General features: G+C 41.4%; 1 protein-coding gene across 2 annotated transcripts in view; it reads right to left on the reverse strand.

The window, feature by feature from the left end:
• Positions 1-27,593, reverse strand: part of LOC117460150 (cilia- and flagella-associated protein 46) — a 158,691-nt gene that overhangs the window by 67,758 nt on the left and 63,340 nt on the right. For both annotated transcript variants that reach the window (XM_034101408.1, XM_034101407.1), the window contains exons 32-41: positions 27,025-27,173; positions 25,403-25,501; positions 25,263-25,323; positions 19,794-19,946; positions 19,499-19,699; positions 19,307-19,413; positions 18,450-18,632; positions 17,608-17,743; positions 15,582-15,779; positions 13,462-13,650 (exon numbers count right to left, since the gene is read on the reverse strand). In XM_034101408.1, coding sequence (XP_033957299.1) covers positions 13,462-13,650; positions 15,582-15,779; positions 17,608-17,743; positions 18,450-18,632; positions 19,307-19,413; positions 19,499-19,699; positions 19,794-19,946; positions 25,263-25,323; positions 25,403-25,501; positions 27,025-27,173 — 1,476 coding nt within the window. The remainder of the gene's footprint in view (positions 1-13,461; positions 13,651-15,581; positions 15,780-17,607; positions 17,744-18,449; positions 18,633-19,306; positions 19,414-19,498; positions 19,700-19,793; positions 19,947-25,262; positions 25,324-25,402; positions 25,502-27,024; positions 27,174-27,593) is intronic.

Consider the following 27,593-nt stretch of genomic DNA (forward strand, 5'->3'; position numbering starts at 1 on the left):
TTTTAAAAGCAATGTATTTCTACTGGTAATGTGTTTCGTGCCTGCAGCCTGCAGCACGTCTTTTTCTCCGGTCGGGTCGTGGGAGACCGGAAGATGTGTGGTTCATAAAAACATGTTCTTACTCAATATCAAGCCACAGTTATTGCTTTTATTTTAAATCGTATAATTTCGGACTTTTGTTGCCGTCTGTGAGGAAAATAAATGGGGCTCAGAGCCTCAGGATACTGAAATCTGTATTTTTAAATATTGTTTTCCTTCTAATTTGTTATTCTTTTCAAAATAACACACTGTTATTTACTCACCAATAACACACAATTATCCTTGCTTTTATTTATTGGTTTAATTCCATAATCTCGGGCTTTTTTGGTGTCCGTCAGGAACTGAATTTCAAAATAAAAATAACCGGAAACAGACGTAGGCCTATAAGGGACATTTCGAGCATCATTGCGATTGTCAACATTTCTGAGTTTAGGATGGCCGAAGACACTACACTACCCATAATCCCCAGCTATCGTTTAGGACTACAGTTCCCGAAAGGTTACGCAGAGCGTCAAACAGCTGTGTGAAATGGAACGAAACCACGCCAGACTATCCAAAACTGGAATCGAACACCCCCCCAGAACTACACATGCTGGCTATTGTGTTTCGCAAAATGTTCTATGGGACGTCTCTACTGAACGTTTTCGTTTTTCCCACAATTAGAAGTTGCCAGTATTAAACACATTGGTGTTATCAAATGTAAAACATATAATTAATGAATGGGTGAAAATCACTTGTGTCCATAATGCGCAGCATTATATTAATGCCGTATACCCACATGACAGCTCATTGCTACTTTGTAATTCTACTCCACGACAGTTCAGAGGTTAACCTGGTATTTTTACTCCACTGCATTTATTTGAGTTACTTTGCAGATTCTGATTAATTATGTGAAATATAAACAACCCTTAAATCAGACCTTAGTTACACCTGAGTAAAATTCAGGTAAGGTGATTGTCAAGTGCCAACAATCAGGAGAGATATTTGATAGTTGGTGCTTGAGAAGACTAAACATGTATCTGCAATTGACATGAATGGAAACAAGTAATAAAGTATATTCATTACTCGTTATTCTCTACTAATAGTTAATTAAAGACTGTATATTATGGCTATTTTGCACATCCCTTTCAAGATTTTAAAGGTTTATTGACATATCATATACACAACTACGGTGTAGTTATGCAATGAATGAAACACTTGGGTCACAGGTTCCTCAACAGTGCATTACAAGACATCTATCAATATGTGTGTACCTCCACCATTAAACTGTCATAGTCTGCACATTTCTTATTCTAACTACAGTATAATTAATGTGTATAATATCAGTTAAAATAAGTGCTTCAACATAGTTAACATTGCAGGAAAGCAATATATTAGACGTTAATTACTTTGTCAGGCTTAATATGTAATATGTAATGTTTAAATAAAGGTTAATCCGTTTTTCTGTTTTGCACCTCCTCCTATTAATATCTGTGTACATCCTGCACTAAACTGTTTTATTGTAGAGATCACTTATAGTATCTTCTTGATTTGTTATATTCTATATTTCTATATTTATACTTTCCCCCTATGAAAGTATGTACTCTTAATATTTTTTTTAATCAAATATAACACATAAAAACAATAATTCAATAACGTGCTTTAACCACTAGGAGGTGCACACAAGGTACACACAGCCATAATAACTTTGTATTATTAGTGTGTATGTACAACATCTGAAGATGTATAGTTTTATGCATGCTTTCACATCATTTTACAGCATATTGCTATACTATTTCAGACTCAGTATTTACATTCTTACATTCAAAGAAAATCAGTAATATCTTTGAAAACTACAGTCCTTTTCTATCAGCTGTGCACCGTTATGGTGTAAATATAACCTCTCTATGAAAGATCAAATGTAAAAGTCAGCCGAATTAGTGTTGATACTGCAAGGAGACGTATTGTGTGAAGAGAAATTGAAGATGTTGTTTAATTGTTGATATATTTATGATCCACGTCAAGTATTCAGTTTCGGCGCCATTTCTTCCAGTTTTTCCAAAGGTCTTCTCATCTGGGCTCTCTAAATAAAGAACTATGGCAGATCTGTAATATGTAATGCAGCCGAACCGTGTATTACAATGCCGTTATGTGATGACTTTCAAAGAGAAAAGCAAGAGCACTCGGAATTAAGTATTATTTTATACTTTTAAAATGTTTTCCGGATTTCATATAATATAAACACCAAATCCCAGCATGCATTGCGGCTAACACATCCAATCAGCGAGCTTAAAACCATAGCTGAGGATCTTGGGTAATCGCTCGAAATGCCTACGTCTGTTTCCGGTTATATTTATTTTGAAATTCAGTTCCTGACGGACGCCAAAAAAGCCCGAGATTATGGAATTAAACCAATAAATAAAAGCAAGGATAATTGTGTGTTATTGGTGAGTAAATAACAGTGTGCTATTTTGAAAATAATAACAAATTAGAAGGAAAAAAAGATTTAAAAAATACAGATTTCAGTATCCTGAGGCTCTGAGCCCCATTTATGTTCCTCACAGACGACAACAAAAGTCTGAAATTATACGATTTAAAATAAAAGCAATAACTGTGGCTTGATATTGAGTAAGAACATGTTTTTATGAACCACACAGCTTCCGGTCTCCCACGACCAGACCGGAGAAAAAGACGTGCTGCAGCCTGCAGGCACGAAACACATTACCAGTAGAAATACATTGCTTTTAAAATCGTGCTGTGCAACACGAAAAAAAGGGGCAAATCGTGTTGGTGAACACGAATCAATAGATTAAAAATCGTGTTGGTGAACACAAAATGCCGTTAGACTGGGTTGGCCTATGGGCGTTACGTTACAAAATACTACGCAGACAGCGTTAGCTGGGAGATCGATCACTTTGCTAAACTATGCGGTAGCCTACTATTAAATTCACGTAAACTACACATCACAGCAATGAGGCCAAATCAATGAAACCAGAATACATCCTTTACCGTAAAAACTGGATCTAAACACAGCTGCCTGTGTGCGTTTGATAAATACTTTCTGATGATATGCTACTTATTAGCTAGGCTACATGGCCCTAACGTGTAAAGTTATACAAGCATTTGTACCAGTGCTTTTCACAAGTAGACTCTTGCAGGCCAGAGTATAGGAGTGATTCAACAACAACAAAAAGACATATCTGAGAAGAGATCAGGACGAACAGAAAGAGGAAAAGAGAGTTCACTGAAGAGACCAGGAGGGTCAGAGCAGGAGGAAGAGGAGGAGATGAAGACGTTAGTGAAGAAGAAGAAATATATGTGAGGAATAAAGATGAAGTATCAGAAAGATGGCCAGAGGCAGTGATCAGGAGGCAGATGAGACTCCAGCTGGACCACATGGTATGTTCTTATTCTCCGTACATGTTCCATTACAGCAGCACAATCTAGCAGCTCTTAGTATTGACAATTATTGATTGAAATGTGTTGCTGCACAAGTCACCTGTATCTCTCTGAAGAGATGGGTGATGCCATTTGTGTACTTAATTATAACTAAGTACTTACAGTATGCAGAATTAGAGTATTCTCTGAATCGGGTGCCTTTTGGGTCTTTATATCTTTGAAAAATGAAACCAAAATGTTTTGTCATAACATCTGGTAGTGGACTACTTACATTTTCCCACCCCAGGCACAAAATATAAATAATTACTAGGAATTTACTTGAAAAAATTTAACAGGGTTGAAGTTTTTGACAAAAAGTAGCCATGATACCTTGCTTATACCACATCTCTTTCGACTCCACTTCGAGCGATATAATTACTAACAAATAACTGCTAACAGAGCACTTATATACTAATAAAGGACTGGCTTATCTATAGCCAGTTGAGTAGCACTTGAAATGTTTGGATCTATGAAACCTGATGTACTTATATGATTCTGTTTTCTTCAAGGTTGTGTCTTCCTGGTCGAATGTACTTATTGTAAGTCGCTTTGGATAAAAGCGTCAGCTAAATGCAATGTAATGTAATGTTTAGCTAAGATATGGCACCACATGGAAATCAAGGACATTACAAAATTGTAATATTTTGCAAAACTATTGTTTATTTTGTAATAAACAATTATTTACTATTATTAATTCATATAACAGAGTTGAAATGTTGACCTTGTCAATCTTAATCTGAAAATACAAAAACTGAAATATTGGTAAGAGAAGAAACTGACACTTTTGTGATGTAATTCCCTCAATGCAGATCACACATGGACTGATCCATTATTTTAATAGGAGGGTAAATGGTATGGCGTGACAGGGTTGAAACAAACTGAGGGACGTGTGTGAATTTTGCAATTTCATAGATAATTCAAGTATTTTTTCAGAATTTATTTTTGATCAGTTAAAGTTGACAAGCATATGATTATATTAGCAGCAACATTTTTGGAATAATTGGCCATTTTGATTTGTTTAATATTAAATTAATATGTAATAATGCTTAGTCAAAAGACCTCATGAAAGACGACACAGGAAGTGAGGATACCCGGCCTGGAGGAAGCCCGGGGTCCCCTTCTGATGCCAGGCCCAGAAGGAGGACTCGTCGGCGAGCGTCTGGTGGCCGGGCTTGCCACGGAGCCCGGCCGGGCCCAGCCCGAAAAGGCAACGTGGGCAACACTTCCGCTTCTCCGTCCCGCGGGCCCACCACCTACGGGAAACAGCGATGGGGTCAGGTGCGCTGCCAGAAGGGTGGCAGTGAAAGCAGAGGGCCTCGACGGACCAGACCCGGGCGACAGAAGCTGGCTTTGGGGACGTGGAACGTCACCTCTCTGGGGGGAAGGAGCCGGAGCTTGTGCGGGAGGTGGAGCGTTACCAGTTGGATCTGGTTGGGCTCACCTCTACGCACAGCGTCGGCTCTGGAACCGTACTTCTGGATATGGGTTGGACTCTATTCTTCTCCGGAGTTGCTCAAGGTGTGAGGCGCCGGGCGGGTGTGGTGATACTCACAAGTCCCCGGTTAGGTGCTTCGTTGTTGGAGTTTACCCCAGTGGACGAGAGGGTCGCCTCCCTACGCCTGCGGGTTATGGGTGGGAAAACTCTGACTGTTGTGTGTGCTTATGCACCCAACAGCAGTTCAGAGTATACAGCCTTCTTGGAGACCCTGGAAAGAGTCCTGTATGGGGCTCCTGAAGGGGACTCTTTAATCTTGCTGGGAGACTTCAACGCACATGTGGGCAATGATGGAGACACTTGGAGGGGCGTGATTGGGAGGAACGGCCCCCCTGATCTGAACCGGAGTGGTGGTTTGTCAACACACTCTCACTCCCTAAGCGTCCAATAGCGACGTTTGGTCAGTGTCCGTGGCGTCCAATTGTGACGCTCCTAGGCTCCTTCAGCGTCATAAAGGGACGCAAATAGCTTTCAACTGATTGCAATGTATTCCCATCTGCGTCGGGATTTGACGCTCATGGAAGCACGGCATTCGTTTATGTCGGCTGCCCTTAAAGGTAATGTGAGCGTCCATTCCCAGGAGTAAAGGATGGCAGAAGACACTACACTACCCAGAATCCCCAGCTATCGTTTGGACTACACCATGTGCTCTTGACAAACCCCGTGATAGTCCTCAAGCTCTGTGATTGGAGAGTGTGCTCCGAGGGTTAAGCAGATTCTCGAACAGCACTTGAAATGGGATGGAACCACGGCAGACTGTCCAAAACTGGATTTGAACGGGTCCACCGCGTCCCCCCTCCCTCACCCCGTCCCCAGAACTACACATGCTGGCTATTCTGTTTCGCAACATGTTCTCTATGGCACGTCTCTACTGGGAGTTGTAGTTTTAAAATACGTTTTCGTATTTCCCATAATAAGAAGTTGCCAGTATTAAACTGTGTACATCCCTGGAGGTTTAGGGGACAGGAAACACTCACATTTAAAACATATAATTAATAAATGGGTGAAAATTGCTTGTGCCCAATATGGGCAGCATTAATATATATACCCACATGCCAGCTAAGGTCAGAAGAGCTTTATTTAACAGCTGGTCTTATGTGTGTGACCCCTGTGATAACATTACATTACATTAATTGATAAGTCTGAAACATGCACTTGTCAAGGTTCAGAGGCACATTTTGCAAATATGGCAGTAGCCATCGATCGGCTTAAGATAAGATATACTTTATTGATCCCAAGTTGGAACATTTGCGTTACATCAGCATGTGTAACAGTTAAATATGCAGTTGTGTTTATTTGAAAATCATTTAGTATAATCACATAAATTCTGTGTTTTATATTCAACAATTCTGTGTTCTTTATTTATTGATTGTTCAATACCTGACAAGGCCGGAGATGAAATATCTACATACATCTTATAAGAGTAATACATTATGTATAATATCAGTTAAAATAAGTGCTTCAACATAGTTAACATTGCTGGAGGTATGCACAAATATTGATAGATGTCTTGTAATGCACTATTGAGGAACCTGCAACCCAAGTTTTTCATTCAGTGCAGAACTACACCACAGTTGTGTAGGCCTATATGATATGTCAATAAACCTTAGAAAATCTTGAAATCTTGAAAGGGATGTGCAAAATAGTCATTACATACAGTCTTTAATTAACTATTAGTAGAGTAATGAATATACTTTATAGGGATCGTATTAATATCTAATAATAAAAATAATTAAATGCAATAACATGCTTTAACCACCAGGTGTCCCTTTATATCGTAAATACAGCCTATCTACCAATTGGATCAAATATAAAAGTGAGCCGAATTAGTGTTGATACTGCAAGGAGACGTATTGTGTGAAAAGAAATGTAAGATGTTGTTTAATGGCTGATATATTTATGATCCACGTCACGTTTTCAGTTCCTCATGTTTGTCTTCTCATCAGGGCTCTATAAATACAGAACTACGGCAGATATGTAATATGTAATGCAGCCGAACCGTGTATTACAATGCCGTTATGTGATGACTTTCAAAGAGAAAAGCAAGCACACTCGGAATAAGGTATTATTATTATTATTTTGGTCTGTTTCCGGTATTTGTTAATGACGATGTGCTCTAAGATGTGAGACTGGAATTGCACAGGGGGGAAATAACGTAGGCTATCTTTAGATGCGGATTTTGTTAAACTAATATGTTTAGGCTGTGGACCAACACTATACATTGACGGGGAAGGGGGTAGCAATAAAGATAACACCATGAAACAGTTACACAACATAACAGAAATAATATCGATAGCAGCGTCCCTAGCAACCACCTTGGTAACAATGAAAACGTCGCGATTTCCTGAAGTAATCTTCGTAATAACTAGCAAACTAAAGATCATGTACATCCACTGCACACATAATCTGAAATAACAACTCATATTTCTCGCATCAAATGACATCAAAACGCATTTTAATGGCCAAACTAACTTTAAAATAGGCATTTTACACCCAGAATAAAATTTCGGCCATGTTTTCTTTTTCTGCAGGGAGAAATTTGAAGATCACGTGACATAGACGCCAGCCATCGGAATGAATGTTGAAAAAAACGGGGTTTGTCAAACAGAGCACATGGTGTAGGCCAAACGATAGCTGGGGATTCTGGGTAGTGTAGTGTCTTCTGCCATCCTTTACTCAGAAAACATATTTGTTTCTCCGAATCGAAGGGGAAAAATACAAAAGCATTGCACACAATTTAAACCAATCAATGTTGTGTAATTAACAAGGATAATCTGGTGTTTTTTAGTCGATGAGTAGTGCAGATATCACTGTAAAATCAATCGACAGTAAGAGGAGTACTTACTTCCGGGTGTAAAATTCTCCGTTATCCAATGGGAATGGATGCTCACATTGCCTTTAAGGGCAGCCGGCATAAACGAATGCCGTACTTCCATGAGCGTCAAATCCCGACGCAGATGGGAATACATTGCAATCAGTTGAAAGCTATTTGCGTCCCTTTATGACGCTGAAGGAGACTAGGAGCGTCAAAATTGGACGCCACGGACACTGACCAAACGTCGCTATTGGACGCTTAGGGAGTGAGAGTGTGTTGGGTTTGTTACTGGACTTCTGTGCTAGTCATGGATTGGCCATAACAAACACCATGTTCGAACATCAGGATGCTCATAAGTGTACGTGGTACCAGAGCACCCTAGGCAGAAGGTCCATGATCGATTTTGTTATCGTATCATTGGACCTGAGGCCATGTCTTGGACACTCGGGTAAAGACAGGGGCGGAGTTGTCAACTGATCACCATCTGGTGGTGAGTTGGGTCGAGTAGCGGGGGAAGCCTCTGGATAGACCTGGTAAGCCCAAACGTGTAGTTCGGGTGAACTGGGAACGTCTGGAGGAGGCCCAAGTTCAGGAGGCCTTCAACTCACACCTCCGGCGGAGCTTTTCGGGCATTCCTGTGGAGGTTGGGGACATTGAACCAGAGTGGTCGGTGTTCAAAGCCTCTATTGCCGAAGCCGTGGCGGGGAGCTGTGGTCTCAAGGTCCTAGGTGCCTCAAGGGGCGGTAACCCTCGAAACCTCCTGGTGGACACCGGTGCTCAGGGAAGATGTCCGACTGAAGAAGGAGGCCTTCAGGGATTTGTTATCCCGGGGGACTCCCGAGGCAGTTGCAAGGTACCGACAGGCCCAAAGGGCAGCAGCCTCATCCGTGGCCGAGGCAAAGCAGCGGGTGTGGGAGAAGTTCGGAGAAGACATGGAGAAGGACTTTCGGGCGGCACCAACGTTGTTCTGGAAAACTGTCCGACACCTCAGGAGGGGGAAGCAGGGAACCATCCAAGCTGTGTACAGTAAGGATGGGACGTTGTTGACCTCAACTGATGGAGTGTTAGGGCGTTGGAAGGAACACTTTGAGGAACTCCTGAACCCGACAACTCCGCCCTCTATGTTAGAGGCAGAGCTGGAGTATGACGGGGGATCAACACCAATCTCCCGGGGGGAGGTCACTGAGGTCGTCAAACAACTCCACAGTGGCAAAGCCCCGGGGGTGGAGGAGATCCGCCCGGAAATGCTGAAGGCTCTGGGTGTTGAGGGACTGTCATGGTTGACACGTCTCATCAACGTTGCGTGGAAGTCGGAAACAGTGCTGAAGGAGTGGCAGACCGGGGTGGTGGTTCCCCTTTTTAAAAAGGGGGATCAGAGGGTGTGTGCCAATTACAGAGGCATCACACTACTCAGCCTCCCCGGGAAAGTTTACTCTAAGGTAAACTAAAGGAGGGTCAGGCCGATTGTCGAACCTCAGATTGAAGGGGAACAATGCGGATTCCGTCCTGGTCGTGGAACGACGGATCAGCTTTTTACTCTCGCAAGGATCCTGGAGGGGGCCTGGGAGTACGCTTATCCAGTCTACATGTGTTTTGTAGACTTGGAGAAGGCGTATGACCGAGTTCCCAGGGAGTTACTGTGGGAGGTGCTGCGAGAGTATGGGGTGAGGGGGTCTCTACTCAGGGCCATCCAATCTCTGTACTCCCAAAGCGAGAGCTGTGTCCGGGCCCTCGGCAGTAAGTCGGACCCATTTCCGGTGAGGGTTGGCCTCCGCCAGGGCTGCACTTTGTCACCAATCCTGTTTGTAATATACATGGATCGGATTTCGAGGCGTAGTCATGGGGGAGGGGGTCTGCAGTTCGGTGGACCAAGGATTGCACCACTGCCTTTTGCAGATGATGTGGTTCTAATGGATTCATCGGTCTGCGACCTTCAGCACTCACTGGATCGGTTCGCAACCGAGTGTGAAGCGGCTGGGATGAGGATCAGCACCCCCAAATCTGAGGCCATGGTTCTCAGCAGGAAACCGATGGACTGTCCACTCCAAGTAGGGAATGAGTCCTTACCCCAAGTGAAGGAGTTCAAGTATCTCGGGGTCTTGTTCTCGAGTGAGGGAACAATGGAGCGTGAGATGGGCCGGAGAATCGGAGCAGCGGGAGCGGTACTGCAGTCGCTTTACCGCACCGTTGTGACGAAAAGGGAGCTGAGCCAGAAGGCAAAGCTCTCTGTCTACCGGGCCATTTCCGTTCCTACCCTCACCTATGGTCATGAAGGATGGGTCATGACCGAAAGAACGAGATCGCGGATACAAGCGGCCGAGATGGGTTTTCTCCGCAGGGTGGCTGGTGTCTCCCTTAGGGATAAGGTGAGAAGTTCAGTCATCAGGGAGGGACTCGGAGTTGAGCCGCTCCTCCTTCACGTCGAAAGGAGCCAGTTGAGGTGGTTCGGGCACCTAGTTAGGATGCCACCTGGGCACCTCCCTAGGGAGGTGTTCCAGGCATGTCCAGCTGGGAAGAGACCAAGGGGTAGACCTAGGACCAGGTGGAGGGATTATATCTCTTCGCTGGCCTGGGAGCGCCTTGGGATCCCTCAGTCAGAGCTGGTTGATGTCGCCAGGGAAAAGAAAGTTTGGGGCTCTCTGCTGGAACTACTACCCCCGCGACCCGACCACGGATAAGCGGGAGAAGATGGATGGATGGAATGCTTAGTGAGCACATGCAAATATGTCTGTCTAATACTAAGACAACACATTTTTTGTAATGCAAAACAACCTGTTCCATTAATGAATTGCTTTAAAATACATTTTGTAGTTTCCTTTCATTTAAAATTATTGAAGTAAGCTTGGGGGACTCAAAGGGCACCCGATTGTTTTTCTGAACACCTTGTTTCTATTGTGCATTAAGAACCCTTGTGTTAGGGCATGAATTAACAATAAATAGGTTATATACAGTGTAAAATACCACGCACTGTCCGCCCTCCCATGCCACCCTGGCATGACCTCTTGCCCCCCCTTTGCCACCCCATGTACAATGTTCTAGAACCGCCACTGCATGGTGTGTGTGTGTATGTGTGTGTGTGTGTGTGTGTGTGTGTGTGTGTGTGTGTGTGTGTGTGTGCGTGTGTGTGTGTGTGTGTGTGTGTGTGTGTGTGTGTGTGTGTGTGTGTGTGTGTGTGTGTGTGTGTGTGTGTGTGTGTGTGTGTGTGTGTGTGTGTGTGGTCTCAAGATTCCCCAAAATTGAAAACAAGTAGAATTTATATAAAACTCTAGGGTTTCTAAGGTCATACAGAGTATCAATAGTTCAGTTTTAAGATTTGGCTTTTTGTTTAAAACCCAAATTAGGGGTAGGGAAAGATGTCTGAAGACAACTGTAAATAAATACCAGGGTTGTGTTCAAATTGTCTTTTAATAATGACAGTTCCTAACAGAGTTAAATGACCCTGAAAGGAAAGGACATTCAATTCTTCCAATGTTTCCTCATTTAGTTTAGGATAGACTAGACCCTCTCTTATGAAATCAAAGGAGATAATGCTGTCCCATAATTCCTTGAAGGTTAATTTAATATGAAGCAGCAATCAGCCTTTCACGTATCGACGACCGTGACCGACAAACGTGGATCTCACAAATTACAATGCTTATTAATCATTTTCCATCTTATGCCATATTATTAGTGCTTATAGTATATATTTAGAACTCTCAACACCATGTTAAACCAAAAGGCAAACTATAAACATTACCTTAATTACTGTAAAATGATCAAATTAAGTCATTGTGATTGCTGATTTCGGTGGACATTCTTAAGCAATTGTTATTCAACATGTTTGACTGCTCACATGCACAGCTAGATTTAGTCGATGTGTAGGCCTAGAAAGGAATGTATTAATTGATGGAAATATTATTTATTCAAATAGTCATACAATCAGATCACTACTAATCCGGATTCATGTTGATTAATATGAGTGGTCAGGATGCTGAGCGAAATAAACCATTACGTTTCCTTTTTAAATTCCAATCCAGACCATTTACATGCACACAAACTTATATAACACACTACAGGAAAGAGAAACCCCGAAAAGCAAAAGCTTCACCTCATGACGTTTTTCACTTAAAGGTGGGGTAGGTAATTTTGGAGAAACCAGCTCGAGTGCGCTAGAATTTGAAAATACACAGCCGGAGAAAATCTGCCACTTCCTTACAGAGCCCCTCCTCCAACACACACAAACGCGCACATGACCAATGAGGGCACGAGATAAGTTTGTGCACAGATGGAAGGCTGACAGGCAGGTAGGCCATCCCGTTATTTTAGCCGGGCCGGCTATAATGATTGGTCATGCTTTCTACAGTACTACGGCTTCCACAGATGACGTTTTTTTATGGATTTGTTGTCAAAGCACTTAAGATATTCATTGCTATCGGGATGTTAAGAGCATTCCATGGAATATAACAAAAAGTGTATCTCGAGCCGGTTTCTCAAACTTACCTACCCCACCTTTAAGTTAGGATAAAGTGGTTGGGAAAAAACATAAGTCCAGATTTCTTTACAATTTAACCGCAGCCCAGGTATGCCTGCTGATTACTCTGTCGCAACATGAGGCTGGTAAAGCCACATGCCTACACAGCTGAGATAATACATCAACAGATGTCAACACCAATGTTCTAAACATCAAGTAAACCATTTAAATTCCTTATATACCTTTGTTCCCCTGTTTAGAAATGTTTTGTACCTTCAGCAATTTAGTATTGCATTTTCAAAAAGATGGGAAGAAAGTGATTTGAAAAATAAAAGATATGCTGGGTTTTATGTCATAGTATCAGTCAAGCTACAAAAAGGGATCAGAGGGATCAGAAATGTCCAATAAAACAACTCAATAGCATTTTTTAGTAAGCTGCATCAAACTCGGTCCAGAGCCACAAAAGGCATTACACAATTGGAGAGGTGCCCCTTGAAGACAATTTTGATATTTTTATGATCTATTTTAGAAATCCATTCCATGCCGTGAGGCTCTAAAGCAAACTTCTTGAATTAAGGGATAAAGACAACAACGTTATTTGGCCCTCAAGGATGTCTGATCTAAGAGATATGGTATTTTAATGGTCAAAAGTGGGTAAAAGTAATATATTGTTTAATATTTCCAATAGTCTTGGTTCTATTTCTGATCTCTTCATTATATTCCAATTCCAGATAAACTGTTGAATTACAACGTTTTCCAACTGGAATACAGTGCCTATACTGATCTTTTTACCAGACATATTGTATCTATCTATACATACAAATTATGTGGAAATGCAAATATTGGTTCAAAGCACCAGTACACATTCCAAACTTACTCTGTTCAGGGATTTGAACCGGCAACCCTGGGGTTCTCAAATCAAGGGACTTAGCTACTGCCGTCCATTTGTGTAAATGTATGTATAAGCATCAGTGTCCTCTACTTTTGTAATTTATAAAGTACCCTCTGTTTATATATTTTTGTTTTAGTAGTATATTGGTCTATTAAAGAGTATTCTAAATGATTATGTATATTTGACATTGTGTATTCTTAAGATGATCTATTGATATATACCTTCACTTTTGTTAATATAGTATGTATATATTTACTGTTCATGTTTATATTGTTTATGAATTATATTTGTATTTTATCTTGTGTTATTTGTAACTCATGGATGAATAAAGTACATGTAATAGAATATGCTACCTGTGTGTGAGAGTCCCAGAGAGTACACAGATACAGGGGCTCCTCCTGCTCAGCCAGCAGTCTGAGGTACTTCCCCATCAGACTCAGGCAGCGCGCTCTGCTCTCCAAGCTGTCCGGAGAGAGAGACCTGACTGCAGCCAGCTGACCCAGAGCCAGCTGCCCCGAGGTGGAGCCCACAGTCACCCACTCCTGCAGGAGACACAGGGACGTTAGGGTCGTATGAGGACACGGATTGAGGACAAGCAATACTTACTTGTTCCATCATCTGACAAACAGTTTTGTGAATACACAAAGCTCCTGATGCTCAGGACTTTGCTGAACAGAAGCACCTCTAGGAAGCAAATCCTTTTTCTTTTTCTAGTCTTACAAAGAAAATCGATTTGAAAGCTGTTCAGTACGGAAAAAACACCTTGTTTACCAGTGGCATTGCTTGAGATTAATCTTATCTTCAGATACTTTAAACTCTGCAGCCAGAGAACAAATGGACACTCTTTTCACCCTTGGGTGCTTTAGTTTATCCAATCTTAGGCTCGATACTAAAATGAGAGTTGTTTGAAGAAGAGAGTTCTATTTCCTACTGAATTAACAAACGTGTTAGTTTAAATGCATTGAGGAACTTATTTTTATCAATATGTAGATTATCTGCAGGTCACCCTTGAAAAAGAGATCTTTTGATCTCAAGGGGCTTTCACCTGGTTAACTAAAGGCTACAAAACATATGTGGGGCCTCTTGCTTGTTAATTAGTAGAGCAGCAAAGTGTAGCTAACAACATTACATTTGTAAGCATGGTTATCCCATTCAGTTTTGGGCAACACCGGTTTCTGTGTGTTGGTTTTTCTTGGTATATTGAAAATAAGGGGGTTTCTGAGCCATTTCCAAAAAGTAAGAGAAGTCACCAAATGCCCAGTACATGGTGTTTTATTTTATTGGAAAAATAAATAATTAAATCCTAACGTTAAAGCCCTTACACACTCTAAAATTCAAGTATAAAGATAATCTTATTAGTAGAACACTTGTCACTGTGCTGAGTATTTGAAATTACCCACTGTCCCCCCAAAATAAGACATATGGGTTTATATGGGTCTCTAAGAAGCAAAACATTTGCTGTCAATTGTTTGTTTGCCTTACAGTAAGTGATTTGTGTTGAAGAGTGGTCAGAAATAAGAGGTTTATAAATACAAATCAGCCTGTGGATTACATTGCATGTTAGCGCCCCCAAGTGGCAATAATATGTAACTAACATTCTGCCTTAGGCGGTAATCCAGACTTTATCAATTTAGAGTTTCAAAGAGTTAGAGTTTGTTTGCAGTAATAATTCGTATTCTTGGAAGTGTCATTTGTCACTTCCTGGATATCTTTGTCCCCAATTTCTACATTAAATATGATATAATTTAAGCACAAGTTACATCTGAGTTGAATGGGATGCACCGTTTATATCTGTTCCATGCTTTTTCATTAAGATAGATGTATATTGCTTATTTATCTAGTACAAATTAAGCATTTTTACTTCATCCATATGTGTCATGTTGTTCATAATTATGAAACATTTTAAGCATGCAAAAACCCTGTTCTTTAAAAGTATTATATATATATATATATATATATCAGGGATGCAAACTCATCAGGTATGAAAAAGGTGACAAGGATCCGAGCCCCCCGACCCCACGGAATATCGGCTTTAAAATGAGGAATAACAGGATGTTAGCAGTCAGAACAACTAAAGCAGCAGTGTTAATAATAACAGAAACGCTAAAGAGTCACATCTAATAGAAATATATGAAAGCATGTATTTTAATTGTGGAGCAGTCAGTTTATAATTCTGGCAGCACTGTTGAGCATTTTGAAAATGTATTTTCATGCCTCTGCAAGGCTTAGTCTTTCTATCTGTATAGCCACTGGTGTAAAGTAACTAAGTTCATAAACTCTCGTTGCGGAGCAGCAGAGTTCAGCCGACAGACAGGAAGACTCGAGCACACAGCTCGCGCTTCATTATAATATATAAAAAAAGAACACCATGCTTGTCATGATGGCACAAGTAACAGCTCGGGCCGCAGATTACTCCGGGTGGCAGCACTACAGCACACGGTGTTTGCATATGTTCACAGATATGAGATCTTACCTGTTCTACAGAGTCTGGCTCAGGTATGCAGCGTGTAAACTCCTGCAGTGCGACCTCAGCAGGAGTCTTCCTCTCGCGGGCCAGAGCTTGGCGTTTCTCCTCAGCACAGTGCTCCTCCATGATGGCCAGGCTGAACTCTGCCAGAGCCAGTCTCAGGCGGAGCAGTCTCCTCATGGCCGCCAGGGACAGGCCAGGACTCTAGCAAAGAATAAAAGCACTCAAATGTTTAAGCCCACATGTTACATTACATTTAGCTTCCACTTGTATCCAAAGCAACTTACAATAGGAGTATTCAACCACAGGTACAGACTCAAAAAGCAAGGATCCTGCAGTGACATTAGTTATCAATAAACCAAACCATTTAAGTCAGGTGAATAACATATGATCAGTCTGGGACAGGACACAAGTCAATACTACTTATTGTTGGACTTGGGAATTGAAAACTACTTTTTTTAAACAATGGATTAGATTGTGAGTTCCTGTTTGTCTCTTATCACGTTCATGTTGTAAATTAGAAACTTGGGCAAGGATCTGAATGAGACTAAAACACCTCATTTAAGCTACAGTGTAGGTATCTAATATTGGAAAACATATCTAAGCCGATACAAATAAATTCACTTCAGAAGGATTAAAGTGATTTCAGCTGCCTCGTTTCCTTTGTAGCCAGGTTGGATGTCAACATGTATTATCAGCTATAAACATCCACACCTAAAACTCAATAGAGGTAGATCTAGCAGCAGGTGTGAGATTAGTGTTCAGTCCATTTTCTTTGTCGATTCAATCAGCATGTAGGTCGACTCTGCGGCAGTGTTGTGCCAGGCCCTCTCTGGCACTGAAGCCTTCAGATAACCTCATCTCAGTGACAGCTTGGGTCTCGATAAAAAAGGGCTCTAACCCCCACCTGCTGTTGACTAGTAACAGTAATGGAGGCTGTATTGGTTGCGTCATCTCAGAGATATACACAGCAACACACACACATCACACAGCCGAGTAGCTCGGAGTATGACTGTGGCACGACACGGCCGTAATAAACTCCTGCCGCAGCTTAATCGTGATTCAGTCAATTAGACTTTTCTTTTACACTAAAAAAACATGTTCCCATACTTCTCTAAATATGATCAAATATTTGTAATGGGCCAGCAATTTTACATTTATTTTAAATAAGAAAGGCTGCTCCGTTTGGGGTGTCCCGTTGAAGCCACTCTCTTTGCTGAACAGTTTCTCCTAAAGAGAGTTCAACAGCTTGGTTACGACCAGGGGTTGGATTAGGGTTGTGTGTGTGTGGGGCTCTTTGTGGATGGGTTGGGGTTAAAGAGGCATTTCGTTTTACAATAATATCATATTCACACGGAATATCCGAACCTTTCAATGACTTTCCTCACTACCATGAGAGCAGTGAAAAGCAGCTGCATGTGTGCTCACTGACGATCATTATCCTGCACAATTATTGGCAAAATTAACATTTGTAATATTCTGATAAATATTGAGATCACAAATATAAATTGAAGTAACAACACGTTGTTATTGCATGTTCGCATTTCAATAAACTGAGAACTGCTTTAACTATGTTGTGCCAACATGGCTGCACCATATTAGATTAAATGGACAATGCAGAATTACTTTTTACTGCAACATGTATTGCAATATAATAAATGACAGGAAAACTCAACCTTCATTTAGCATTTTAAATTTCAATGCAAAATGAAGGTTGAGATATGTTGCAATATAAGATAAACATTAATGATATGACATCTGGATGGCTGTACCGTATGTTTAGAAAGTGCTGGATTTGATATGCAGCTTACATGTTTTTAGAGCAGAGCCTCATTTAAGAAAACAAATGTTTGTAAACATTCACATTGTTGAAGACGTGTTGGGCTAATGACATGAACGCATTGGCCCAGAGCCCTGGTCCAGTTGAACTCCTTATGCCTCGTTCAAATCGGATGACAACATGAACTCTGTGAAAGGTCACAATGAACGATTGATTTTCAGGGAACACTCATTGAATTGATTTAATGAATACCTCGTCCTGCGAGGGGAGCAGCCTCTGAGCGTTCAGCGCCACATGTTCCTGCTCTGTGACAGCGAGCTGCATCTGGGACAGCCCATCGAGCAGGAAGCGCTGTCTGTCTGCAGCGGAGGCACGCCTGGCTAGGAGTCTGCAGAGAGATAAACAAAGACAGAGGACAAACAAAGTATGGTTTTGTGAGTGTGGGACAAGAAATGAAAACACGTGAAGAACACATTTGGTCTGAAGTGGCAAGTATGATTCATTAACAGAATGTATGCCTATTACTTATTTCCTCCATGCATTTCTCCAGTGGTAAAGACCTGTAATCGTATCGCCTTTCATCTGAATACATCAAACATGAAACTTAAATTAACCTGACTACAAATCTGTGAAGTTGTGTGAGCTGAGCTGTGTGTATTAAACTAAAACGGTGCATCTTCTGTCAGCTCAGATTGTATTTCTGCTTCTTAAACTGTATTATAGTATGTGCTCATGTGTTTCAGTGTTGGTGATATTTTTTATATCTTGGCTTCTTTTCTAAGGTCACATTGTTCTGTTGTCTTACATAATACACTAAAAGCACAAGTAAAAAACATCTTATAGATATTTATTTTCTCTTTTATTTATTTGCTTTGCATTTGATATTGAGGCAAAGTAACAGCAAGTTATCAGGGTACTGTACTTCCATGTTGTGATACTCAGATTAGGTTAACTGGTAATTGTATCGGAATAATTGTTTTAAGTAACCATCTGAACCCTGGTTTAACTGTCAATGCCCATCCACCTGCAACATATTTGCATATGGCATTTAACACAACACAATAAAGAAGTTGGGATTGCCCAGACCGACTAACCTCTGACCGGCTGCACACTCCACATGTGCCTCTGCAGCGTGTTCTCTGAAGCCGAGCTTCGTGAAGCCACTGGCAGACTCTCTGAGTGTCTCACAGGCAGACATCAGCCTCTGGGTGGTCTCACTGCTGCTGAGGGTCTCTCCAGGGTCACCACCAAGGGCACGCACACATTCAATGGCACCTCTTTAACAAAACACATCCCGATACATTTAGATTAAATGAATGATTGTTAGAGTGAAAACTCATCTGTGTTTGTTTAGCTTTTTATGACATTGAAATACATTTGAACACGCAGACACATGTTCAAAGTAGGTTTCCTTGTTTTTGTTGAGTTATTTCTGAGAATAATATCCTAATCCGTCTTTTCATGATACAAGTAAGGATATACAAAGAATCTGTATCAACACCATTTATATCTATAGTCTCTCAGTTAAAAGAACGTGTTGTCGATTTAACAACTGCTTTTCCAAGACATTAAATGTCACATATAGTTCCCTCAACTACATTGAGATGTCTGAACAGATGCCTCCTCCTTACCTCCTGCCACATGTTGTGTCTCTGATCAGGAAATCGTTGAAATACTTAAAAAGTGTTTTCAATATTGGTTTCGTAAATAAGGAAACAATTACATTGAAAGTCAAATTATTTGGGAAAAACTCAGTAAATATCACCTTTTTGGCAGAAGGTTGATTAGAGGTTGAAATATAAATAAAGATTCAATGATGATTATTGTATACTTCCCAATTACTCATACTGGATAGTGCACCTTAAAAATGACAGACAGATTCATTAAAGACAGCACTGCGTATGGCCATCTTAAGCAGGTATAGTGACACATTCAGTAGGTTTGGGGTTACCTCATCTCTAATGAAGTGATGAAGAAAGAGATTTCTGGGACTCGGTTCACCCGCTGCTCCAGAACCCGCTTCAGAGCTCCACAGCTGTGTTTTATAATCTGATTAACCTGTGAAAAACAGAAGATTTGGGAAAAGTATTCAAAGCAATGCTCTTGTACCACACAGGGCTGTACAAAGGGAGTGGTTCTGTACCTTGATGTGTGCGTCTGGGTCTCTCTGGCCTACTACAGCTCTGACTGTGGTGAGGGTGAGCTGGTACCAGAACTCCTCCACCCCCCCCAGGGCCCGGGCTGTGTCCAGCAGGATCAGAGCCTGGGCGTAGTTCTGCTCTTCACACGCCAGAACAGCCAGACTGAGCAGACTCCTAGACACTGCTTTCTTGTCTCCAAGCTCCTGATTACATTTAGGAACAGTTGTACGGGAGGAGAAACTTAACAGAAACATTTAACTTTTTTTGGAAATTCTGGTTTTCTTCTGCTCGACTCACCACAGCCACACGGTGCGTCTCTGCCAGGAGCTGCCTGGCCGGCTGACAGAGCCCCATGCTGAGGCACACCTCCGCCTTGTCCAGCCAGATGTCCTGAGCACACACATCCATGCTCTGTGGCCCAGAACCAGCCGCTTCATCCACCGTCAGTTTCTAAACAAAATAGAACACATCTATTTTCGAAATTGGCTAAAATGTGAAATGGTCCACAATTATTTAAAACTGACAAATTGTTTAGTTTTTAATAAAAAAATAATAACATTTACAAAAGGAAATACAACAAAAATATATCAGTTTACAAAATCCTGAAAGAAGATCCCTTCCCTATGTGCCATCCTAGAAGTCAATGTGAAATTCCCAGATTAGAGTGGTGTGCACTGGAAAGGAAAAAAACGAAGTATAACCTTTTTTTATTTATTTATCAGACTCCAGATTCTCAATTGCTACTCTTTGAACTGATCCCATGTCACCATCTAACCTTCATATATTCTACTTCAAGCCACTACTCTTCAAGCCACTACGCAACATATAAAACACTGTGCCAATACATGTTCGACCCGCTGTCTCAGAGGACAGTTTTGAACGACAACTCAAAATGTCTCCCTTCAATATTACCAATAACCAACATCTTGCTGTTATTTATTTTCTCTAACTTTTTTATAGTAGAAAAACTTATTTTCTTTCTTTCTTCTTGTGTATGTGTATTGCTTTGATTTAAACAGTTGTTTGCTGCTTTCTGTGCAGGCAGTGGCGGCGCCAGAGTATTTTTGTTGGGTAATCTATGGTAGGGCTAACCCAGGGGTCGGCAACCCGCGGCCCACGGGCCGCATGCGGCCCTTTAAGCCCTCTGCTCTGGCTCCCTTGAGCTTAGACAAAAATAAGAAGGAAATAAAATAAAAGTATTTGTAGGACTATTTATATTTTGTTGCATGGTTGAAAATGTTTCGTATGTTGTATTTTGAGGTGATACTGTGAGACATAAATAAAAAATGTAATTAGGTCAACTAAAATATGCATCACATCCTGCTCCGGTCCCGCGCGAGCGCCTTTTCTTGGAGGCGAATAACCTGACCCCCGGCTCGATGAGCGAGCTATGGACAAATCAAAGAAAAGTACCGGAGGAACACAGGATTTAATTCTGCGTGGACAGAGTTGTATGCTTTCACAGCAAACAATGCTGGTTTACCGGTATACCCAGGGGGCAAAACCCACTTTTTTAGGAAATCAGACATGGAATGTTGTAAAAGGTTGTCCACCAGAAATGATATCTAGGACCTTCAAGGATCACAACCTGGGTGGACAACCCGGTGAACTAGCTACTGGAAAGCTACAGTGAGGGTCCAAACAATAAAACCCCTATATGAAAAAAAGTCAAATATTCTGGCTCGATCAGATGCCATCATTCTCTTTCTGATTGAATATCTCTGTGACAGTTCATAGTAAAGACAAACTGAGTCAACCTATTGAAAGAGCAGAACATCTCACCAAACTCTTCAAGTGCAGGTATGTCCAGACTCATGCTGCTCTTGAACCATGCCCTCTTGCCAGTGAAATATGGATAACTAGTGGTATCTCTACCACTCAGACTGTGGATGAAGGGCATAGCCCAACACTGTGACGATCCCAGTGCCACAACCATTTCATGTATGGGCAGGTATATACATTCTGGCCTGTTCTCACCCACAGCTCTGTCAGATCACTGAGGTGCGTAGCACCATAGTACAGCCATGTGGTAATGATGGTGGTGTCATTGGCATACGGCAACTCTGTCAACTCCCTCATTCTGGACACTGTAGAGAGTGTGGAGGAAGATCCTAGTGTCAGCCTCCTGCTGTGTTGATTCAAGAGCAGGAACATCCATAACAGACCATGCCGTGAGCACCACACTCTTCGTCTCTTCTTTGAATCCACCACCCAGGTAGAGATGAGTGGGGCCAAGACCAGGTTCCAGTTGTTCATCCGCACACCACTTATCACAAAGGAAGCTCAGCAGGTTTGCTTTGTTAGCAGACACTGCAAAAAACTTCTTTGGATCCAGAGCTGTGTACTGCTCACTGACTTCATACACTTTCGCTGGTTTGGATCTGGCATATCTCTGTTCCTGCTCAGCTGACTTGAGGCTGGTTGTACTGTATCTGTCACAACAGAAGTGTATGATATCAGTGCCAGGAGGCACATCATTCAGCAGCAGGTGCCTGTATCGCTCAGTGATCACTCCAAATCCTTCTCCTCTGTGGAAAGACCAGTGTCGTATGGAATACAACACTAATTGTTGCTTACAGTAACAGTGCTGGCTAGCTAGCTAGCTAGCTAGCTTAAAATCCTCTCACTTGCTGGAAAATCTGTAAACATTGAATCAATTCAAATTAGCATCGGCAGCAAACCTTGTGTATATTAATGTAAACCTGATCAAAATAGGATACATTAATTTGCACAAATAATAAAAGGGTATTGATTTGACATTAAGTTGAACTTAATGTCAACTTCCAGATAAGTTTAACTTAGTTTGCCTTGTCTTATAAGTAGTGCATGACATTAAGGATTTTGGGAGATGGCCCTGTGGGCCATCTAAGCTAATTTACAGATGGCCCTGAGCCATCGGGCAGCCCTTAATGTCGAGCCCTGGCTTATAAAACACATAAAACCTTCAATTAAAGGGTTTTGCAAAGAAAGTGGCGGCCATTTTGAATTTTGCTGCCTTTAGCTTTCCAGTCTGTAAACTGAAAAATCTGTAAACATTGAATCAATTCAACTTAGCATCGGCAGCAAACCTTGTGTATATTAATGTAAACCCTTCAATATGTTATATAGAAATAATATTTTAAGTATATTTACCCATTTTGAACACGGCAAACAATCCAGAGGACCACAAGTGCATTGCTTGAAATGGATTTCGCTTTGGAGACAAAAAAGGCACAGCGCCATCTAGTGGCCTTATTGAGAACAGGCTTAACCAAGGCATCACCTGAAAGCTTATTTTCTGCTCTTTCAATAGGTTGGCTCAGTTTGTCTTTACTATGAACTGTCACAGAGATATTCAATCAGAAAGAGAATGATGGCATCTGATCGAGCCAGAATATTTGACTTTTTTTCATATAGGGGTTGCATTGTTTGGACCCTCACTGTAGCTTTCCAGTAGCTAGTTGACCGGGTTGTCCACCCAGGTTGTGATCCTTGAAGGTCCTAGATATCATTTCTGGTGGACAACCTTTTACAACATTCCATGTCTGTAAAATGACTTTGCCCCCTGGGTAGTATGTTTGATATGTAGAGAGAAGTTGTCAACGGTGGTGCAGCCTTTACGAGGGAGAGGAAGACAGCTGACGATCGTCAGTCATAATTCAATGGGGTATGTAATTTATTTCAGAAAACACTTTTTGTTATATTCCATGGAAAGCTCTTAACGTCCCGATAGCAATGAATATATTAAATGCTTTGACAATAAATACATACAAAAATTAATCTCTGGAAGCCATTGCGCTGTAAAAAGCACGACCAATCACCTGAGCCGGCCCGGCTAAAATAACTGGATGGCCTACCTGCCTGTCAGCCTTCCATCTGGGCACAGACTTATCTCGTTGGGAGTACAGAGATTGGATGGCCCTGAGTAGAGACCCCCTCACCCCATACTCCCGCAGCACCTCCCACAGTAACTCCCGGTCATACGCCTTCTCCAAGTCTACAAAACACATGTAGACCGGATAAGCGTACTCCCAGGCCCCCTCCAGGATCCTTGGTCATGTGCGCGTTCGTGTGTGTTGGAGGAGGGACTCTGTAAGAAAGTCTGAAGGAAGAGGCATATTTTTTCCGGTTGTGTACTTTCAAATTCTAGCGCACTCGAGCTGGTTTCTCCATTCTTATCTTTAACTCTTTTTAGGGTGCAGATATATGTTTTATTTATTTCAAAGTGGGCCCATTTAATAATATTTGTTCCCCTTCAAATATGCAGAGGACTCCCCAAGTGCTGTGTTTAATTTATTTTAAAGTGTATTATTTTTAATTCTCCTTATAAAAGTTCTTTGTTTCTTATTAGAGGTTAACAGTTTTATATCATGTAATAAATAGCCTAATAAATGCAAAAAAACCTGTAGTCTGATATAACAATAAAAAACTATGAAATATGTTTTGCGGCTCCAGACAAAAAAATGTTGGGGAAAAAGGAGCAAAATGGCTCTTTTGGTCAAAAAGGTTGCAGACCCCTGGGCTAACCCATACAGTGGTGGGGCTCAAATCAGTATTTGTAATGTAATTACATACACGCTATATCGCACCCCTTGACAGTGAAACGCACGCGTGAGGCTTTTATTAGTCTCCTTTTATCAGCTAAATTACATCGAGAGCAACAGGTGTGAGTTAAACAATACAATAGCCTATTCTGCTAATTCCACATTGTTACAACATGCTACGCAGCGGCAGAAACAAAAAAAGTTGGCATATAGAATTGACACGGAGAGGGAGGGAGAGGAGAGAGAGAGAGAGAGCGAGAGAGAGAGAGAGAGAGAGAGAGAGAGGTAAACAGAGAGAGACAGACACAGCACACAACAGGTGGCCTGTGTCTCTATTGTCATACAAAACACTTTTTCAAATGACTATTACAAAATATATTCAAAACTCACTATTCACTCTTCAGGTGGGTCGTGTGACTCTGGCACCTGTTCAACTTGTACCTCAATGCGAGGGCGTTTAAGAACAAATCTATCCATCCGAAATATACAATTAATCCTAGAAGTTCTGCTGTCTGTCTGCAATTTACTCGGCGCGAGTTTGGGGACTGTGAACGTGACGTATCGACATATCAGTAATGCATGACGCAGCAGACCCAACGTTTCGTTGCTCTGATTGGCTGTAGGTCTATTCAAATTGCATTCGGAGGCATTTTGATCTGACCGCGGCCGCGCTGATATTATAACGCCAGAGAATTTTCACACCTTTACTGTATAAAACTCCCCCACTAATTAGACTATTCCTGGCACCCCTCTAGCATAAGCCCGAATGGTCTCAACCATATTGCGTCAGTAACGTGCACTTGTTGTTACAGCAGGATCAGTTTGTGTGTTGTGGACACGACCGGAAGATTTTCGCAATCCGTGTTCTCAACATGCTTACTTTAACATAATTTTTCATGGTCTGGCTAAGGTAGGACTAAGCCATTTCTTGGTATGGCTGTAGCCTACCCCAGCCGTACCCTGGCGCCGCCACTGTGTGCAGGAGATGTGCTGTATACGTTAAGTTGATAATTCATTAATTCATTATTATAATAAAAACAATTATGATTTCATCTCACAAAACGTAGTGTCGATGAACCTTCCAATTTTATGATACAAGTCATTTGACAGTAGTCAAATGTATGAATACAAATATTATCACTAATTCAAGTATAGTACATTTCCTCTATCAATTTAAGTCGCTGCTTGCCAACTTGCCAGTCTTTTCTATAACCCATATATATGTATTTGAAGGCAGACGGACCTGATTGCAAGCCGTGTGAAGGCCTCTCCTCTCCTGTGAGGAAGCAATGGCTTTGTGGCACCTAGAATCATGAACATAATATCAGAGGTCATTAAAGCAAAACATGCAAACAGGAAGTCTTTATTGCTGAGTCCACATACCCCATCTGTTCTTGCTCTTGGATTCTGCTCAGATCCAGAAGCTTCTCCTGATATGGGGACAGTGTCTCCAAACCAAGCTGACTGCAGGTCCTCACAATTCTAATACAGAAGAAAGGCAACAGGACAGGCAGAGGAACAACATCATTGAATCATGTATTCATTTAATATCTGAAGGTTATTAATGCATTCAGTTCTCAAGTCTTCTGGGTGTATCTTGCTTTGGCTGTTGAAATAAACCAGCAGTTGTACAGCTGACTTTCATTATCTTGCAGCAGCGGCACACAATTACACAAGGGTTGCCAACTCTCACGCATTTGGCGTGTGACACACGCTTTCACTCTCAATCTCACGCTGCCCAAACTATTCTCACGCCAAAACAAGAATACCGAAGACTAGAAACGGTTTTGAAAACTGTTGTCACGTAGTGATCGTCTTCTCAATAGAACATCTTTGATAATGTCTTCTGGCCAATCAGAATCAAGATAACGGCGTGGTGTTGTTGCAGGAAGTCCCGACGGAGAATACTTTTGCTGTAGTACATCTCTATATACATCGATACAACATTACGTGTTGATAGAAATTAACACGTAATGAAATAAGACCCCACAGTTTGATGATTGACAGGTGTGTGGGCTGTCTTTCATGTTGACACACAGAACAATGGGGGCTATCCACCCTTATCCACAATGTAAAGTCATTCACAGCCTCTTCCCTCTTCTCTCTGTGAGGAGCAGCAGGTTCAGCTTTCAGAACAAAGTAACACAAAACTAAAATGGCATTCATTTTTTTAAATATGTCGTGGAGTAATAGATTTATTTATTTTTCTTCTCAAGAGAGTACCAGAATGCGTGCAGGGGTTGGGTTTTCAGCATGTCAACTCTTTCACCTGTGGGGAAGTTGCAGGGGTTGGTTCCAGGTCGCCCTTTTTATTTACTACAAGACAAATGTGCCTTTTTGTTTCATACAGTTCAATTTGGATTGAGACAGGGAAATAATCTAAACCTCACGCGTGGCGTTTCACTGTCAAGGGGGCGATATAGCGTGTATGTAATTACATTGCAAATACTGACTTGAGCCCCACCACTGTATGGGTTAGCCCTACCATAGATTACCCAACACAAATACTCCGGAGCCGATAAGTCAATGAATTGCTTATCGCGACAGGCACACAATAAAACAGTGAAAACAAACATGTGTTTGACTTTCATTAGTGAAGGAAACTGTGTGCCCTTTATAGTTTGTGTCCAATATTGTGTATTTGTATATATTGTATATATATCCTATATATATGCTAAGGTCCCGCTACTGACACGATAGCAGTCATTTCATGCGCATATGTGTAATTAAACCCATGATATCAAAATCTCACTCCAGCCAGGTACCCATGCAACCCTGGTATACAACTGAATTGTTCAAAGAATTATAAGTACTGTTCATATCTCTATTACATATCCAAAAAGTACTCCCCTGATTTAGCATTGCAATTCAGTGACATTTTCAAATATGATCAAAACTGATGCAGCAGGACCAGCATGCATTATCCCTCCTGGTTGAATGCATGCCATCTAGATTACCCACAATGCATCTGTGTAGCTTCCTGTTTAACTTATCAGTTTCCTTACCTAAGTCTGTACAGGTCGGAGAGGCTCCTCCTGTTCAAAAGGTCATGAGCAATGGTCTCAGCCAGATGCATTATGGGTAGAGTCAGGTGGTCTAGTGAGAGGGAGTGAAGCTCTTTCTCCAGCAGGTTCAGATAAAACAGGCTCTGAGTCTAAAGCCAAAAACACAAAGCAAAACATACATTTATTAATGAAAAATAGTTGTTGTACTTGGATGAACCACCATACAGTTTGAAGTTATCATCTCTGTCGGGCTCCAATCAATCACTATGCGTGGTTTATAAATATAATTGATTTTCTCTTAATTAATTTTTCATTGAGATTACCATCTTATTTACTATGTTATTTCAGAACACGAGTACCCTCGTCATATGAACAGCTTGGCTATTTAATACAAACATTTCTTCAATTTAAATACAGCGGTTTCAAATACTTTTCAAATGAATATATTCTGATTACTATTGTAATTGTGTTGAGGGACTGTCATGGTTGACACGTCTCATCAACGTTGCGTGGAAGTCGGAAACAGTACCGAAGGAGTGGCAGACCGGGGTGGTGGTTCCCCTTTTCAA

The sequence above is a fragment of the Pseudochaenichthys georgianus genome, chromosome 15, assembly GCF_902827115.2.
Source record: "Pseudochaenichthys georgianus chromosome 15, fPseGeo1.2, whole genome shotgun sequence".
Classification (NCBI taxonomy): Eukaryota; Metazoa; Chordata; class Actinopteri; order Perciformes; family Channichthyidae; genus Pseudochaenichthys; species Pseudochaenichthys georgianus.